The 19,645-nt window shown below is 40.2% G+C and overlaps 2 protein-coding genes and 1 long non-coding RNA gene across 6 annotated transcripts in view; 1 reads left to right on the forward strand and 2 right to left on the reverse strand.

Moving 5' to 3' along the window:
• Nucleotides 1-6,758, reverse strand: LOC135342080 (uncharacterized). Its single transcript, XR_010396752.1, has 3 exons — nt 6,698-6,758; nt 4,994-5,096; nt 1-4,884 (listed from the first exon to the last, which is right to left on the reverse strand). It is a non-coding gene; the product is annotated as an uncharacterized LOC135342080 (long non-coding RNA).
• A 52-nt stretch (nt 6,759-6,810) lies between these two features.
• LOC135341749 (uncharacterized) overlaps nt 6,811-19,645 on the forward strand; it is a 48,368-nt gene continuing 35,533 nt past the window's right edge. For all 4 annotated transcript variants that reach the window (XR_010396631.1, XR_010396632.1, XR_010396629.1 and 1 more), the window contains exons 1-2: nt 6,811-6,955; nt 7,553-7,613. The gene's annotated coding sequence lies outside the window, so the exon portion shown is untranslated. The remainder of the gene's footprint in view (nt 6,956-7,552; nt 7,614-19,645) is intronic.
• Nucleotides 13,809-17,308, reverse strand: LOC135352473 (uncharacterized). The gene is made up of 5 exons (XM_064551652.1): nt 17,045-17,308; nt 16,668-16,892; nt 15,774-15,930; nt 15,630-15,721; nt 13,809-14,096 (listed from the first exon to the last, which is right to left on the reverse strand). Exons 1-5 carry the CDS (start codon nt 17,306-17,308, stop codon nt 13,809-13,811), a joined length of 1,026 nt encoding a protein of 341 aa, XP_064407722.1.

A 19,645-nucleotide genomic window follows, 5' to 3' on the forward strand; every position in this document is an offset into this window, starting at 1 on the left:
GTACGGTAAGTGACTTTTTTGTGTGGTTGCTTTGCTTACCAGTTTGAATAACTGTGATACAGAATGGCAACTCCTTCTAAAGACACACCTCAGCGTACAGCACGGACCTCTGTTCGGGAATTAAGAGGCCTTCAAGCAGTCACTCCTTCTCCTAGGCCTGATCAGTATGAACTCCCTCCTCCTGATCCTGCAGTGCAAGGTATTAAAGTACTTCCTGTCTCCATCTCACTTTTACTGACACTGAATCCTTTCCTAGTGGAGACAAATTCCACCAGTACCTCTTGTAGTGACGAGGAATACCTGCCTCTTGCTCCACAGCAAGGTCGAGGGGGCCGTGGCCGTGGTGGTGCAGGTGCAGGTGCCAACAGAAGTATCTAAGTATTGAAGTTTTAATAGTGTCGTTTGAACTTTCCATAATTTCCTCCATATGCAGATCTGCAATGCCTCAGTAACTATAAACCAGCAGAAATCTTGAAGTGAACTTGTTATTAAACTCTAGCTCTTGCATGCATGCGATGTATAATTGTTGAAGTAGTTGCATTGATGATTTGAATGTTACATGTACATGACTAGCCTCGAGACCAACCACGCAGATCAGTGTTTTAACCATGAAAAAAAAATATATTGTGTGCTTGCACATTCGCATACTCCCATTGCTTACTATAGGATGCTTCCGCCATAATAGACTCATATCGAAACATGCAGAATTGCACCTGAAGTGTATGGATTCGGTATTTCATGCCAAATTTCTAACCAGGATTATGGCGTAATGTATTGTGTACAAAAGTAATCCAAGTGCTGATGACCGCAAAAATGTTGCCGCTAACCCTTCCTGTTGTCGCCACTGGAAGGAACTGTAAGTTAACAATGTATATTGTAAATAATTTAGTATAGCTACCCATATTTCAGGGCCACATTGCAAAAACTCTGCGAAATAGAATAAGGGAGAAGAGGAGACAATAAGACAACTCCGCCTAGTGTGAAGATAGAACACATCATTGCATTTGAAACACCCATGGAATGTTTTCTATATAAGGGGAAGACGAATGTTCCTATATATCCGCCACTGCAAGTATTTTACACTATAATTATATAGTAATAAATAATCAATTTTGCAGGTTTCTCAGTGAAGAAATTTAAAAAAAGATATTCAAATAATTATGGCTTCTGTAAAGAACTCATGTGCCTAAGGAGATTTAAGGAGCGGTACCCCCATCTCACGGGACTTACGGGAAAAGATGGAGCGAAATAACTTCATTGAATTTACCGAGCTTTTAGGAGGTGGCGTTCTAGTAAGCGTCGCATGGCTGTGATAGCTTCCATGCAGTCAACCTTGCGGCCTTCCCCGCATGTGCTACACACCTGGCGTTACCAAGCTTTTATTGTTCTGCTGCAAATCTGCCAAAATTAGTACCCGTCTTAAAAGGTATACATGAAATGGCGACCAACATCACTGACACGCATGATTTATTTGTGTCAGGTGATTGTCATGTGGGAAAACTCATCGCGGGTCTACGCTAAGTCTAACAAGCGTCTTGCCCGCACAGGAAATCTAGGACCCCAATATGGACTTTTCTTTCAATTTAGACAGGAGTAGCTGCCAATCATTTAGACGTAGATGAGTAAAAAGTTAAGTTTCAGCGGATAACTATTGTCTCATGTATGGTTCTAGTTTTACCACTGTTTTTTATACTACACTGCAGAATAACTTCTGGTATTCCTGCTGCATCTTCTATCACCACTTCTTTACCATAAAATGATTCTACAAACACCAGTCCACATCTGCTGCAGCAACATTCTACGAACTATAACGACTACTGCCTTATCTCCTGACCTTACTCATTATTCAAGTATACTCTTATGACGAATATAACAGCCTAATGGAAATGGCAACAGACAGCGGAGACATTGTCATACCGAAAGCAAATAGTGAAGTAAGTTCTCATGTACATGCATAAATAAAATAATATATATTACATATAGGTGAAAGGTCTCAAAGGTCCCTCTTGGCTTGGGTGTCTGAAGAGCTTCGACATAGTGAATGGCATGTCTCCGGACTACATACACTGCTCCCTTCTTGGTGTTACTACGACCCTTTTGTACCTCTGGACAGATAAGACAAAATGCCAGAATATATACCCTTCACGACTTGAGCAAAGACGTTCCATTACTTGACACACGTATAGCACTGATTGTTGTTCCATCAGAAGTACGTAGAAAGCCACGTGGGGTCAGCGACTTTAAGCACTGGAAAGGTATATATACATTATAATTGCGGCGGACGCATGAAATTTGATATTATGTTTTTTCTGTACACATGCAGCGTCCGAATTTAAATCGTGGGTACTCTTCTATGGCCTTCCAGTTTAGCATCGCATATAACTATGTCTTAACCCATTCTACGTTTTATCCTCTCATCTCCACCACAGCTCAAGGCTACAGCCCCTCCAAGATTAGGAGTGTGATTCAAGGGAAAGTTATGCGTAATGTAATGTTATACAGTCTACAGTGATACTGTCTCAGGGGCCTTTGGCTATTGCTCTGGCTCTGGCTCCTCCACTGGCACCTCCAGCTTCTCCGGCGGCCTTGCCTCCTGCTCCTCCTCTTGCAAGAAAACATGGGAAGGGAGGACGTGGGCGTGGCGGCTATTGGAGAGGCCGAGGAGGCGTGCAGGGTCGAATAATTAACGTGACTTTTAGTATCTGAGTTGCTTCATCATATTAAATTATTTTCCCCACATATCTACAATGGACAAGTAAACTTCACTTTTTAAGCATAATTATCTGTTATTGAATTGTAACAAAATTAAAGTTTATATTTGTGAATAGAGCATAGCGCGCTAAAGATAATTATGTGCATGCCCAAGAGGACACGCGCGCCTCGATTTATAGGCTAATTGCTCCCGCTAGTGCATATTTGGAAAGAGCATAATAATCATAAAAGTTATACTGGTACGATCTTTTCTCTAGAATTTTCTCCGCCCAACAATGAAGGGATCATGCAGGCTGTTGAGAGATCTGGTTAATAATAATAAGTGTCTTGTCAGATAAGGTCAAAAGTATATAATAATTATAATTTTATTACCATTTTATATACATACATTGTATGTACATTCAGTGTGAATCATCGGAATCTCCATTGGCAGCTCAAATGCAGAGGATCCTGACGACTTTTAAGAATCTCTTGGTGTAGTCGACCACATAGCAGAGGATATTAGGAACTCAAAGATTTTGGAATCTATCGATTAATCAAGCTAGAGAACCTTGAACAGTCAGCAAAAAACAGCCTACTGGGCTGACAATACTTATAGTCAATTATTCATACCTTGCAGAGGAATCGAGAGGATCCTCCAGATGTCAAGCTCTCCAAGTTCATTTCTTACATCTGCAGACACGGTGCCGAGAAGGAAAGAATCACTCTCCTCTCAGGTACATATGAAAAATGTAGTCTATGTCTGCATGGTATTCAAACTATCGACTTGTTGCCAGTTCAGCAACCTCCATTAACGAGAAAATAAGAAGTTCGGACTATTGTGTTCAGTAAGTTAATGGATGTAAATTACGAAGGTTTTTCTCTTTATTATATAATTATTGTGAGCTAAAGTACCCTGGCGTAAAAAACTCAAACGAGATCCAACCAGCAAATATGATAAATAACCAGGGTTTCAGGTTAAACAGGATTTTTAGGGGTCAGGAAATCGTTCTCTAGAAATTTTGTCACTGAGTGTCATGCTCACCAGCTGCTTACAATTCAAGTACATCCAGACAGTACAACGGTATAATTATTATGTATAGTTATACTATGGTTCTAGTCCGCCCTCGTGCTTGGTGGGTTTACTGCCATAAATCCCTAGCAACCATAGTATGAGTGTTATCCCACCCTGACTCCTCCTCCATGACTATAAAGCCTCACAAACTGCTAAACCAACCCATACCCACAGACCTGGAGCCAGACAGTGCGCAGTGTCAGGCAGAGTGGTGCCAAGGCTCCCAGGCTCTCACTAGCACTTGGACTGCACTAGCTCTAGCTCGAGAATCTCTTATCAAGTGCCTCACTATCATCTCCTCGCTATCTTCGACTTTGTAATCTAGTTACAGTACAGTAAAGCAACCAGTACCAACCAGTACAGTAAAGCAACCAAACATTGATCATAATATTATATGGGCAGCCAGCACAAAATAAAAATAAATACAAAAGTAGACAAAATTATCTACATGATCTTGTAGCAAACATGTCTGGGGATATATCAGAGGGGAATTGTCCTAGTTATCCCCTGGCCATATCTTAGCAACCGCATGAAAACAGGATATATATATTATATATAATAATTATATATATACCGTAAGACCTCGATTTAAGGCGACCCTCCAAATATGCGACACCCAGGAGCTTCAGCAATTTTCTGACCTCTAAAAGTAGCGACAGCTGCGTTGACAATTATTCTTTAATGTCGCGTTCTAAATAGAGGTAAATGTAGCCACTCCCTAGCTTTGAATGTTAGCCCACTGGAAAATCAAAATCTGAAAATCTGTTTTTAAGCGGCCTGAAATCGAGGCAAGTAGACTCTGTAAAGTTACCTCCAATTATATGTGACCCTCTAAATACGCGACACCAGGACTTCAATATAATTTTCACCCTCCAAAAGAAGTGACCTCTGGCTTCGTAATTATTAACCGCTTTAAATCGAGGTCTAACGGTACTTGTTTAAGACAAAAATTGTGTTTACTACACTAGTAAATGACAATTGTGCACAAGGGGGAGTTTATTTATTTAAGTGGGCCAAGACCAGATCAGGAGAAGTAACTCCCCCCCCTCAAACCTCATTACTATGAAGTAATCCACACCGGATTGAATTTTGAGCTTGAGCCTCAAACTGTATCTTTGCTAGAAAATGTGTGCAATAGGGAAAGGGTGAGCTAGTAGCAAAAATATTAATGTGTGCGTATAATTATCTCATCCAAATCATTGACTTTGTTACGTTCGATAATCTTACCTCAGTTAATCTTTCACAGGCTGGGAAAGCTTTACGATGCTTTATCGAGAGCTGTCCATTAAATCCCTGAGATCGATAACGTTCCACAGAAAAGTGCGATGTTCTGTTTTCAATTTACATACATAATACTTGCGAAATGACGAAGATCACAATTGATTCTTGTAAAAATATAAAATTCTAGGTATACAACATTGTATTGATACATGCAATGCCTCGGTGTGCGCATGCAAGAGCGGTATATATAGTTTTGTGTGTGTCCAGAGAATCGAGGTTCGACATGCGTGCACAAATTTTGCTCAAAAACAGAGATACAAGTACAAGTCAGTCTTGTACTAGCCTCCTTCACCGGCCTTCATAGAAAAGAAGACCTGCTATTGATTGCTTGCGCATGCACAGATATTTTTTCCTGTAAAATTTTCTTAGAATTTAGAATTCATAAGAGAACATATCCAGCTAGCTAGCTAGCTAGAGACAGAGCTGTGTAGGTTTGTTGTACAGCTACATGTATTTTCTTCTGCAGTAGCAGTAGTATAGTAGACTTTCACCAAAGTTAGTGTTAAATGGGCGTGGCCTGTCCATATAGGCTCTTGTCAGTCCGGTCAGACGATCGTCATCCACACTGTTGCAGGCTGTGAGTCTTTTGTTAACATAGCAGGCTAAGGGTAGCTATCAGAGAATGCTATCCTATATGGGCTTCAATCCACTTCCATTCGTTGTGATGTCATAGTTTTACTGAGCACATGCAATGCTATCCAAAGCCCCCAGATACCGGGGGGGGATATTAGCGCATGCGCAAGCAATCGATACCAGGCCCACTTCCCTGAGTGAAGTGCGGCCTGGAATCGAGGCTAGTCTTGTACTAGCCTCGATACCACGAGCAGCTATTTCTCAAGGTCCGATACACATCTGACCTCAAGACTTGTATGATAGTATATCTGCTTCTATACCGTATAACCTATATAAGGCAACCCTCTAGTTCTAAATAAGCGACACTTGGACATTTCGCCCATTATAGCAGCACCATATAAATTCATTTTTTGTGTACATTAAAAATTACCGCAATTGATGTAATTACAGCGCCATCATAACTTAAGCGCCACGTCAGCATCAGCATAATTTGTCCTAAAAGAGTGCCAACCGTTGTTGGAATTATTTTTTTCTGGCGCTTATAAAAGGCTTGTTTGAGACATCAAGACAATCATCCTGCATCTTTGACGTCCTTCACTTCTAAACAGTTGTCTACCCAGGGCTACAGTCAATGAACGTTGTTCACAAGTCACTCAGGTGCAGCTAGCAAGTGAAACTGAGCTAGACCACACCCATTTTCTGTACAAATTCTATACTAGCTGTTGAACATAAGCGCCACCATAATTTAGGTGTTAGCTTGGGTTGGACGCAATTTTTTGTGTTCTAAAGATGCGCCACTCAGAAGTGGAATTAATTTTTTTTGGCACTGCAATTACGGTAGCAAAACTAATTATTTAAAAGTGTCGCTTTAAATCGAGGTTTTACGGTTTTACGGTTTTAAAGATCTACTCCCTATATAGCTACTCCCTATATAGCTCAAAACATCTCCCCACAAATTGTCATGGCCGGCTACGTCTACATGGCCAATTCCTCTAAATACTATCAAGTCAATGATGAAAACCATACATTTACTAGATAATGAACATACAGACTAGCTTTGCCAGTGGCTGTGCTTACTGCATGCAGTATTCTTCACTTTCTTCTTGATCTTCTTTGGATGAAATCTTGCCAGCTGGGATTAATCGAGCTTATGCGCTTGCGCAATGCTGATGCACATGGTGGATCACATGAGCTCGCTGTTGCTCTTCTCTAGAGCGCGCGATCGAAGGCTACATGCAGTACACTCTAGCTAGCTCTAGCCTGGCGTGATCTTCCGAGCTCGGTGATCTGCAGGTTCTTGCAACCTCCTGTTGTAGATCTACCATTGGACTTTAGGTAAGTTGAACAATTTATAAAGGTGTCAAAATTAATGCTTACCGTACTTCATAAATACAGGTACAGTAAGCTCTATTTAAGGCGCCACATTAAAATTATTCAGAGGTGGAAAATTAGTTTTGAGGCTGGATGGCGTGTTTTTAGAGGGCCGCATTCTAATTGGGAGGTAAAAATGTTCATGTAGGATTGTTAACCCATGAAATCAGCGAAAATTAAGCCCCTCGAAAATTTCGCGTTGTACGGTGTACGTGTGTTAAAGTCCTGGTGTCGCATCTAACTATATAATTTATATTTGCCTCGATTTCAGGCCGCATAAAGACATGTATTTTCCATTGGTATATGATCGAGGCTATAGGGTGTGGCTCTTGCTTACCTCTATTTAGGATGCAACATTAAAAATAATTATCATCGCAGCTATCGCTGACGTCATATTTTTGTGATGCAACATTCATTGGTTTAGTGACTACACAATCTGGAGTTTTCTGGAAGAGCTCTGGCCCAAGAAGGATACATGTACATATTAAAAAAACTGACTTAGCAGTTGTTGTATGTTTTTCTCTTCACTCATGCTCTCCCATTGCATACACTTCTATACAGCAAATATCTCCATTTTGGCGCGGACTACTAGTGTCTGGTGTCGGAAAAGCAATATAATGAGGTTTGATTATTATTTATGGGAGGGAAGGATAGAATTGTACTGTTCGCCTTGCGAGTCTATTCTCCCCAAACGAGTGCATTTTCGAATAACTGATTAACCGTCTACCCACTTATAGCCATGCAATCCAGGTTTTGGCATTTCCGTGTGTTATGGGGTGGTCATTCCATTATTGTTGTCGAATTTCTGAAGCGTCTTTTGTGCTAAATCGTGTTTTAGTCAACGAGCACAGTTGCTGTTTAGCCATGCTGCGAGGTGACCCCAACCCTTGGCAAAAATGAGGGATTGCACACTCACTGTTAGAAAGGTTGATGATGGCACAGTCGAGCGAAATAGGGTTTCATCTATATAGTTGGGGGGACAAGGATGCTCTTTCCCCCTAAAAATGTTTGACGTCATCACATTAAGTAATAGTACTATACGTGACGTAATCACAATAGTACAACATCAGACGTCATTTTATGATATTAGTACAACATCAGACGCTTACCACGCCCCCCCCCCCCCCCCCCCCAACCCTAAATGAAACCCTGCCTTGCATGTGTTTTCTCTACAATGTGCAAACCAGCGTAGAATTCAATGAGGATTGCACTACATTTAATCTGCCATGTGTAAGAAAGTTTAGCCATTTATTACCCGTGCAAAAAGAGATGCCCTTTATCGCGTAATTCCGCGTATATATGCACTGTGGTGCTTGACAGTTTGTACCAGCATGGCCTGCAGTGTCACCAGTGCCGTTGGAGCACTCTCCGTTCCTGCAGTCGTACGATGGGAAGTTCCTCCGTGGTAGCCATGGATCAGTAAAAGCAGTAGATAAACGAACAGCTCTAGCAAAGACGGAACAGCTCTAGGTACGTTACCTGATCAACAATAATTGTTACTACCATGAGTAGTCGGCACTACCTAGAGTACCTCACACGCATGCGCTAGGCAGTGCAGTGCAGTCACGCTTCTGGCAATGCAGCACCAGGGTCCTTGATGTTAACTACATTTAATGTACCATTAACTTCAAAGCTAGAATTGTACTGACTCTGGATCCTATAGGTACCCCAGTAGCTCTTTTATCTATACAGCAGCCTGGCAGGAGCCATACCTCCATGACCAGGTTCCACAATGCATGCCTCATGTACATGTACCACTGTACTCAGCATAACCGTTCTGGTTTAGTTTTATTGCTCTTGAGTTTTGCTACATGCACTGCATTGTATCACTATACTCTTATAATCGTGTCACCAGCCGAGGGTTTGCACTTCAGTGCTCTAGTTGTCTATATAATTATAGCGCTGTGATCGTCTTAGTTAGCTTTATATAGAGTACCTATTAATAAAAATTTCTTGTTCCGTTTGCATACATAAACACCAATGAAACATAAATATTATTAAAAACCACTGATTATTCATCTATCTCTGTAGTGTCATGCTGTAAAGCTCACATTAATATAAACTGCTGCATAATTATACTATTGTTATTATAATGATTATTGTTTGGGTTTCTTTCATCTTCATCTCTGACTGAAACAATATCTCATTGACAAATTACAAGTGGTAATAGAACTTCTATATCATTGGTGAGAAATTTACTAGTATCGTGTGGCCTCTCCATTCAATTCTATGACTCGTGGTAGGACATTTCTTTGTCCGTGTGCACTTCTCAACACCACCAGCTGTTGCCGGTGCATATTTCCACTGTAATTCCCAAGTTTTTGGCTTCCTTAAAGAGTATCCTGGCTGCATAGCCCTCTGCTCCCTTGGACGTATCCCTGCATGTACAGCTCCTATAATTGAATCTTTGCCCTTTTGACACAGGTGCTTTCGAAAGAGCATTTCACCTGATGAATGAATGGATTATATAACAGCCTCCATATAAACCATGATCACAGCATAATTAATGCACACGATATAAGTAATGTATTATACAAACTGAGCTTGTCTTGCTATCCAATTGGAGAGTAAATGTCACACCATCAAATAGGGGACGAGCGTCTCGCAAAAAAGAATGACCTAACGAGAAGTATAGTGCTACAATACCTTAATTTCGTGTATAGCTTAGTGATATTCAACGTCATAGACACAATGAGCATGTTCACAAAACTAGTCTAATTACTATATCGATGTCCAATAATCGCATGTTCATGGCAGATGACTGTGTGCTTCTGCTCTTACTGGGTGCATGGGTATCTTGTCTTGCACACATAATTTTTTCCAATTATGTGGATCAGTACCCGAAGGGAGACACCCTACCTTGTACAGTCAGAAGCAGCCCATAGTGACCTTGAGATCAAGTGCTTGCAGAACTCATTCATAAAAATGAAAGACAGTAATTATAATTATACTCAGGGAGCATTATATGAATACCCATCTCCAGTATTATACTGATTAGTATCCAGATCTCATTTTTATGTGTTTCTTTCCAACCACACTGTTAGCATATTTATAGGTTTGTTTTCTCGGCTATGTGCAGTTTCACAAAGTCTATGAATGCAGTGTTAGAGGGGTCAATTATTTCACAGTAGACTTAGCTTTTCGTAATGCATCCTCCCTTGCCATCTTTCTTCGTTTTGGAGTTGGAACAACACATCTACCAGCTCGTCTTCTTCTCATCCCTCGCCCATGTCTTGGGGTCATTCCTCCCAATCTGCCTCCTCTCCTGCATGGCTCTGCCTCTGCCTGCGGGTCTGTTGGGGCCATTCCCCCCGCCATTCCTCTCTGTCTGCCTCAGCATCCCATAGTGACCTTGAGATCAAGTGCTTACAGAACTCATTCATAAAAATCATCTCCACAAAATGACACCACCAAGCCAAATCCGAGCGGGCACTGGCATTTAATTTGACATGATGGTCGGGCTTCTTGAATTTTGCGATTAAATCGAACAGTCTCCTGACAAAAGTCCGACCGGACTTCACCACCTTTGCTGCGTGCTGCAGCTTTCCCGTAATTGGCGTCATGCACATGCATGTGTGATCGAAATAACTTTTTTTCATTGACCAGATAATAACAATAACACATTCCTTGTCCATTCTGGCTATATGCACGTGATATAATACGCGGTAGTTCCAGTCCCCTTAGGCACCTCTGCAGAACTGTTCAGGCCAGGACCTTTTGGAGGTAGTACAAGACACCTTTGGGTACTCCCCATTGCACTCCGAACACGTGTGTCCAAATTTGCAACTATCGTAGTTGCACTTCGCTCCAGCATTGAATGACCAACAGTACTTGGGAGTAGTCCCCCCTCAAAGTTTCTCGGTTTGTTCTCAAACTGACCACTCGGGTCTCGGCCCGATCCAGACAGACGGCTGTGACCACTGATTTTGTATTTCTAGGCACTGAGTGACGCGTGAGTATCAGACAAGCAGTGGGCACACACCATGTTCCGGCTATTAAAGCACACTATATACATTGTCTGATCAATGTGTGTGACCAACACCACAAAAGTAGAAGTCGATATTGAGAAAACCGAGGTGCTACTAAGTCGCAATGAACATGCAGAGTCCTGGTAGCAGCGTACGTTTATAATAGCGCAATGTACCAGCGTACTACGAACGTACTACGTAAAAAGAACGGGTACTTTATATTGGCTGCTACTGTATGTGGTTCGGAAGTGTTGAACCAGCCTTACGTTCAGTTTTCCTTGACTTCACCCAGTACATTAATTTTTGTCTATGGTGAACAGACACAAAACAAAAGTTCAGTTTAAGCTATCTCAGCTGGTGCCTAAATTACAATGGTGTTTATGCGCTACAGCTAGTATGGGAAAAAATGCGTGTTCAGCTCTTTGCAGTATATATATAATTATATTGCTATTATAATTTTACTATTATTATTGTTCTCATAATGAATTTAAATGAAAGCACCACGAGTGCTGATGCCTCGGTGGAAGAGCCAATTGACCATTTGCTCGTATTCGACCACTTGCTCTACGCACGAGAACGAATCACTAAAAAAGAATGACTTTGCCAATTTTCTTTCTTGTTTTTCTAAACGTAAAATAAATTTGCGAGTGCTTATATATAACATAATTCAGGGCCCCACCCCATCCAATCAAAGTAGCAAGCCCCCACGGCGTATGTGAAACTGTCACTGTACAAGACTTGCTGCTTTACCACTGTATTTGGACTTGTACTATGGTTGCACCAAAGATCAAAGGCTTCAGTTGTAGTTTATACTACTTATACAACCTGTCTGACCACAGCCATGGTATATGGCTGTTATACCCTAGTGTATAACAGCCATATACCCGTGGCTTGTGGTCAAACTACATGTACAGCTAGAACTGAATACAGTATCCCACCTTTGCAACAAAATTGACACACTACTCAATTCAATCAATATTAGCAATATTAGAGCTAGAGAGAATTCAATACAAAACAGACTACTAATGATTTTAGTCAACATAAAAAGAGCCAAGTTCGAGCGATGAATAGTTCCAAAAAGGAGGCAAATTTGGAAGAACTCCGTGAACTGAACGATACTGGTTTGTTTGTGTTGCTTTTTTTCAACTTTCAACATTGGTTGTCACAACCTGCTTATTACATTGCTGCATGGGACCAGGAGCAGTAAGAAGGGTCCAGACTGCCAAGTGTTTCTCAGACTAAAGAGACTGCACTGCACTGGGCCAGTACAGTAGGCTTGTGGAATGATATTTTCGGGTACATTTGCACTCTTTGTAGACAAGTAGCACCAGTGTACTTTCTTGAAGTGCCTTCTATAAAGATGCAGAAACACAGCCTTCACAATTGCTTGCTTGAATCATAGACGCTTGCTTGAATCAGCCATCGCTTTTTAAAAAGATAGCAAATTCATTGCATAGCTATAGCAACAGTGACGTCAAACAGTAGTTATAAGCATATTCATTGAAGAAGCATGACAGGAAGTAGCTAAACATAGTAGTACAGTTCCAAATATACCACTCGAGGCCATTGTTTAACTATAACTTATACTAACACCGTCTACGCTATTCTCTAACACCTAACTATACATACAACCCACACAATTGTAGTTCAAGAACGATAACTAACATTAATGGTGGTGTAGTCAACACACATAACTTACTTTGGCTGCTACTGCTTCTGTTACTCTGAGATTACTGGATCCATGTAGCCACACCTACATGTAGTGTATGTACGTATGTACGTACACAAAGCTTCTTAGCATAACCAATTTCCATAAAGCTTCTAGCAATTCTAATAAGGCATGCAACCAAGTACAAGTATGTACGTACGCAACGACAACTGCATGGTTGTAATATCTTACGGTCTGAATGAAGTCTATATAATTATTATAATAGGTGATCCAAACGCCATCTGCACATGTTACTGCACGTTTCCACGACTCCAGCTCGTCGTCTTTCATCTCTTTCACACAGTTCGTCTTTAATGCAAACTTGTATTTACTCAATCTGTAGATACATGTATAGTTTCAAAGCTAGCTCTGTATACCGCACCCAAATCTTCCTTTCCCATACTGATAGGAGTATTTTTAGCCCACAATTTTCCATCTTGGCGAGCTCTGTATCATCGAACACCAAAGCCAATAATTATCTTCTCAAGATGTATAGCCCCAATCCTGAGAGCTGCTAAGACACCTCAGAGTTGCTTGTTGCCCTGTACTGAATAAATCATGGGTTGCACGCATGATCAATTATTATTATCGTTTGAGTAGTTCCTATACCGGTACTCGCTCTTAATTTTTAACGAGGGAGAGTAACATACATTGTAAAAATAAAAGTGTGCTGTGCACACTAAAAATGGTGTGCCAGGCCCGTCGCGTATTGCACGCTCTTTTTGGTGTGTTCAGCACACTTTTAATTTGAGTGCGTTGTACACACTTTTCATGAGTGTGCTGGGCGCACTTTTAATGGTGTGATGGGCACACTTTTAATGGTGTGCTGAGCACACTCATATATTTATGTTGACCCAGCCGCCCCTGTAGCCATGGATCCATCCATGCATGCATGCAAGTATAACATAAACGTTCTCACAGATAAAATTCTATAAATTGAACAGGATAATAAGAAATAATAATAATTATATAAGATGAGAACAAGCGGATTAGAGTATATAATTATATATAACAGCATGAGTCTGCATGCATGCAGTTGACACAAATAAATATAATAATGGTGTCGAAAGTTTAGAGATGAGTATAATTATATATATATAATAATTATACTGTATAGATAATAATACGTATAAAAAATAGTCTACAATGCTTTAAGCCTGGCCAAAAAATGCTTAATTGTACTAGCTTTACCAGGCTCCATTTTCAGTACAAATACTTCAAGGAAGGAATAAAACATATGACAAGCTTTAGGATATTGAATATTAAATACATAATATGCTGCCATTAGGCAGAACGGTAAGTCACGGGGTTGGATTTGGTCCAGTATTTTGTTGTCGATGACCAAAAAGATGATATGGTCCTCCTGGACCAACAGCAGGTACGGCTCAAGCTGACTCTTTGCCGCAATTGCTTCCTCTACATCCACATTCTGCAAGTATATATATATATATTATACAGAGTAATATCAGTGAATGCATTAGCTATTACCTCTATAATAATTATAGAGATCAGTGTACCATGCATGACTGTGTAATGTTGCTGAGCATGTGCAGTTTCCAGCATGTGTGGGTTTCATTTAAAGCCCAAATAAAAATTAGAAGCTGGAACTAACTATAGAAGTGAACGTGAACATGTGATGGAACAAATAAGCTGGTGCATATGACAGTGACAAAAACCACTGAAAGACAATATATAAAGTGAGTTTTGACCTAATCAACTGTATAATTTGTATAATAATAGAGTCAAGGCATAATTATAATTGTGGATAATTATCCATTCCAGTGTTTGCTTCATTTAAGCGTTTGCTATAATTATACTTAGTCTCTCAAGTAGCATTCAGTGTGCTTATTTCGATCGCAAAAATTATGTTGACTGACTGCGTGCTGTAAGTGTGAATAATATTCAAGGAACAATTACATATACCGGATTAGAGGTCGCTCTTGTATAAACATTTAGTAGCCGCTCTCAAATAGTAGCCTCAGTGAACTTACATTTCCAGCCATATTAATACTATCAGCTAGCTATATACATGTTCGTAGCTACTATAGGTACAGGTAGCAGCTTGTTATTGCTTCACAAGCTAGGACTTCCTCATGACAAGAGTTCAAGTTTATGATGACAAACTAAAAGTTGTTGAATTAGCTATAGAGCTAATAAACGGCGCTTTTGAACAGTGGCCTTTCTCGAACTGTAGCCTCCCCTTCCAGCAAAACAAAACATTTAGTTAGTAGCCGCGGCTCCTGATCATATACGGTACATTATTTTGTTCGGTTTGCAATTGAGTACAATAGTACAATAGTGTAAAAAATATTATAGTCACAATAGTGCCGTAGGGCCGTACAATGGGCAATGCTTTAACAGCGTATCTAGATATTTTTTGGGTGTCCATGGCTAACACCCGGTAAACTAAAGCACTGCCTTTTGGCTTCTAAGTCTGATAGAACTGACAAAAAGAGTCTAAACTAGTAGTAGGGAACAGTAATAATTATATAAAAAGCACAATCTTTGTTAAAAGCTTTATCACCTGCAATATAATACAGCCACTTTTGATTTAGCATAGGAAAAGCAATTGAGTGCCAGAAAATTAATTCCACTTCTGAGTGGTACACCTTTTAGAACCCCAATGTAGCACTTAAATTCTACAAGGGTTTTTGTGTTTGTCAACTGTGAGTGAGCTATATATAGTTGGTCTGAAGTACCTACTATAAAACCTCGATTTAAGGAGATACTTTTGTTTAGAGTTTAATGTAAGTTTTAATGTACACAAAAAAAGTGATAATTATGGGCGAAATGTCTAAGTGTCGCATATTTAGAAGGTTGCCTTAAATCGAGGTTTTATATGGTACTATAATTATTATATACAGTAAGTAAGGAAGTGATAAGAAATCAAAATTCCAGGCTCTTAAACAAATAGGGCAGTTTTGGTAATTACATAAATTACAGTACTGTTGTAAGTAAGTACCTGTGTTATGTGGAGTATTTTGCTCGGGTCACACTTCGTTCTAGGGTCAGGTAGTAGTGCTGGTAGAACTGCCATAGCTGTAATCTCTGCTTCTGTGATAATAACAAATTAATCAATATTTTGATTATAAATTCAAGTATTTACCTTCAGTGTTTGAATGTGTTAGAGACAGCTCTACTGTTTTTCTGGAAGTTTCCCGCTTGGCCTGATCAATTATTCGAGGTGCAATAGCTTGCCATTCCAGTGCAACTTCCTCCCTTGCGTTTAACTTCCCTGTAATCCTTTCTAGCTCCCTCATCAGCTGTATCAGTAATAGCGTGATTAGATTTTTAGATAATAATTATTTGTACCTCATTTCCTTGCTGTAGAAAAGGGTAGTTGCTAAAAATAGTTTCGAGGGTTTGAGATTGATTTTTCATGCCATTCCTTCTTTTTGGGAATGTCCTCGACATGAGTGTTTCCACCACTTCTGGATTTCTTTTGGTTTTTTTGTATTCTGCTTTCAGAGTTTTGGTGTGACGCTCGTGGGACACGTCGTCCTCCCCTGGGAAAAGCTCCACTTTATTCAGTATCATAGGCTTCTTAATAACCTCCTTTTGAATTGATGAAGACTCTTTTCTTTTTGTGGGTGTACGTCTCAGCTCCTTAAATCTGTTTTGAAGGCTCATAACGATTCCTCCCTGCAAAAACCTTGTTGTATCAAACCAGAAATAGAATTACATATTTACTTACGTAAGGTGTTCCAACTGGTGAGGCAAGAAACTTGTACTTCCTTACTATGGTTTTGGCCACCATTTCGAGGTCTCTTCCTGTTGGGTATTTTTTGTACACCAAAATAGCACCTTTAATCGAGGTAATAAAGGCTGACGTTGTCTCTGCCGTCATCTTTCCTGTTTCCAGAGTTGTTTCAACGTCTGACCGATAGTGTTTTGGCAGTGGGAAGGGTTCAGGTAGAGGAATTTTGTCCTCTGAACTTTTTTGCACTCTCCTTCTCTTCGTTGGTAGCTCAAGCTGGTCGTTAACACTCGACGTACTCACATCCTGCGTAGTCGAGTCCTGGAGCAATGATGTAGTCGAGTCCTGCAGCAATGACGTAGTCGAGTCTGATGTTTCTTGTAAATCCTGCAGCAATGAGTCCGATGTTTCTTGTAAATCCTGCAGCAATGACGTAGTCGAGTCCTGGAGCAATGATGTAGTTGAGTCCTGCAGCAATGTAGTTGAGTCCGATGTTTCTTGGCATCCTTCCAGCCCAGTTGTGTCGACCTGTATTTATTAAATAGTTTTCCTCTAACCCCTATAATAGCAAAACTTTTATTAGCAGTTTAGCATAATAGCTAACCCAAATAGCAGTGTCACAATAGCATGCAAGAGAAAAGACTTTCCTAAAGGTTGCATGAACATAATGGTATACTTACTCTTTTTGCAGGTTGAAAGGGCACAAGAATTGCTTTTAGTTTGTCCATGTGCTTCACAGTGTCCTTCTTGTCCTCTATGTCTACAAACTCTTCCCATTCTTTGTTGTAGCATTGAAACAAAACTTTGTTTTCTTGCTGTGTTTGCTGGTCAATTTTGAACACTTTCCAAAACTCCTGTTCGAGGTACTCATAGTCCTCGTAATTTGGAATGGTGACAAGCTTCTTGCTGCTCGAGTGAGAGAGGAGTACTGTTGTTGTCTCCATAATAATAATAATTGTTGACTGGTTGTCATGCAGAATGCAGCTGGCTGCACTTATGTATTAATTATGTAATGTAGGTACTAGTACAATCTCATGTTAAAATTGTGTAATGAATTATTGTGTAATGAATTATACAAGCTGGTGCTTCAAGGGAATATAAAAATCAGTTAATAGTTCATACATTGAGAGTGGGTAGTGATCAGCTAAATTGTTTGGGGTCGAGATTGCGTACTCAGTTGGAGATGCTGCAGTGACTTTGTAAGCATGATAGTGGTTGCTGTAATTCTCGGTATGGAGTAGTTTGCACACCAAGTAGAACTCGTCAGTTAAGAAAACCAGTATGTCCTCTATCAGGCCAAATGTAGGAATTTCTTCTGATTTAATAACAACAATAGTTCCACGCTTGTAGACTATGCCATTGACTTCAATCCATGAGAGCCTGTCAAATTAAGAGTTAACTTTTTACGCATTCGTGTTTATTACACCTACCTTGTAGCAATAGTGTCGTTTGTGGCGAAGTGCAGTTGCTCCTTGACAACTGTGCTATAGTTTAGCTCGCTTGTGCGAGTCAATGTGGCTAATGGAATAAAAATGGTGGGATAGGGTTAAGGTTTCTGTTATAGGTATCTTCTGTACAACTTACTTATTCCAACTTTTGTCTCTTTATGGTAGATACTTCTACTAGAGGTGGAAGTCATCTGGTAACACACCTGTTCTTGGTTTAGACAAGCCATAGTCTTCGCTACATTCTTAAAGCACTTTACTCTATGTGCCAGATCTTTAAAGAAGCCGTGTCGTCCCTCAAAGCGCATACACCAATAGTGAACCATCGGTCCATACCTGCTTAATAGTTATATTTGATATTTTAGCTCAACTGCTACGTTACCTTGATATCATATCAGGATAATGTACCATGTAGTGCATTTTTGGTGTAATGTTGCACTGGTATAGATCTTTGAAGGATTGATGGTGCCAGTTAATCTCGTCTCGTAGAAAAGCAATCCAGTCTTTTGAACATATTGGTGCAAAAAGGATGTCCACTATGTTTAGTAGGCGGGTGAAGTTTTCCCAGTGTGGGTCTCCCTCGGGAATGGTTTGTCCGAGCATTAGTGGCAGCAGTCGTCCAAAACACCACATCTGTGATGCTTATATAGCAAAGAACATTTATTATTATAGAAATAATTATGTATAATAACTTGCCTACCTGTTTGCTTTAAGGAGTGGTCATTTGCTAGAAACACTTTCTTTGCACAAGGTGTTGGCTTGTTTCTTGCATCAATTCCTTTGTATGGGAATATCTCCATTGTCTCTTCCACCTGTGCCTGAGTTAGCAACTTTTTCGCCATAAAAGCTTTTAGCATTTGTTTCACAACTAGTGGTAGTGCCCCCTCAAGCACATCATGCATTATATCGGGTACAAGACCTTCCGTTACGTGAAAGTAGTCTGATGTGTTCAGGATAGAATCCCTGTGCACCCCGTAGGTGGTAGCATAGTGCTCGTGCATAATCCCAGAGAGAGTGGCACACTGTGCTGTATGTGTCTGTCTGGTCCTTGGGAGGAATTTTTCTGGCAGGAACTGCAGGTGTTTAAACTGTGATTGCAAACCAACATTAAAACAAAACTAGTATAAGGTACTTACAGTTGTCTGCATGTCTTCATTGACTGCCATGCAATGTCTACACTTTCTCAGCGCCCTCGAAAACTGTTTGTATCCTCCAAGGTACTGACTGGCTAAATTATCTCCAGGAACTAAAGTAATGGTCCCAAACAAGAGCTCTTCATTGCCATTGATGTTTAGGGTTACTCCATTCTATTGTTGTGAGCAATGAAGGCATCATAATTTATAGTAAACTTACTTCTAGTTTCTTTATCTCATCCATAATATTATTGGTGTCAGTATACAGTTTGCCCCGTATTTCACTAGTACAGATGACTTTGTTATAGCCAGCAACTGAATACTTTTCTCAGTAGAACGATACCTTGGTTGCACGTTGCCCAAGCAATAATAGAAAAATGCTGTGTAGTTCGTTTTATCAGACAGGGTGTCAAGTAACATGTATAATAAACACAATACCTAGCTTATGTTTCGTAGCTTTAGACCCAAGTGGATTGCAAACCTCTACATCATCGTAGTAGATGATTAGCTGGAGTGCTTCCGGATTGTTCATGAAAAGTGGGTGTGATTTGTAGTAGGTCCCATCGCAATAATCCCCTAGTAGGTGATCAGAGCGTTCATGTCCACGTTGTACCTAAAAGTTGTAATACTATTATTGTACAATTACATTTCGTCATAATGCTTACCTCATGCAAAATAAATTCGTCTGAAAGCAGGAGTTGCA

The sequence above is a fragment of the Halichondria panicea genome, chromosome 1 (genome assembly GCF_963675165.1).
Source record: "Halichondria panicea chromosome 1, odHalPani1.1, whole genome shotgun sequence".
Lineage (NCBI taxonomy): Eukaryota > Metazoa > Porifera > Demospongiae > Suberitida > Halichondriidae > Halichondria > Halichondria panicea.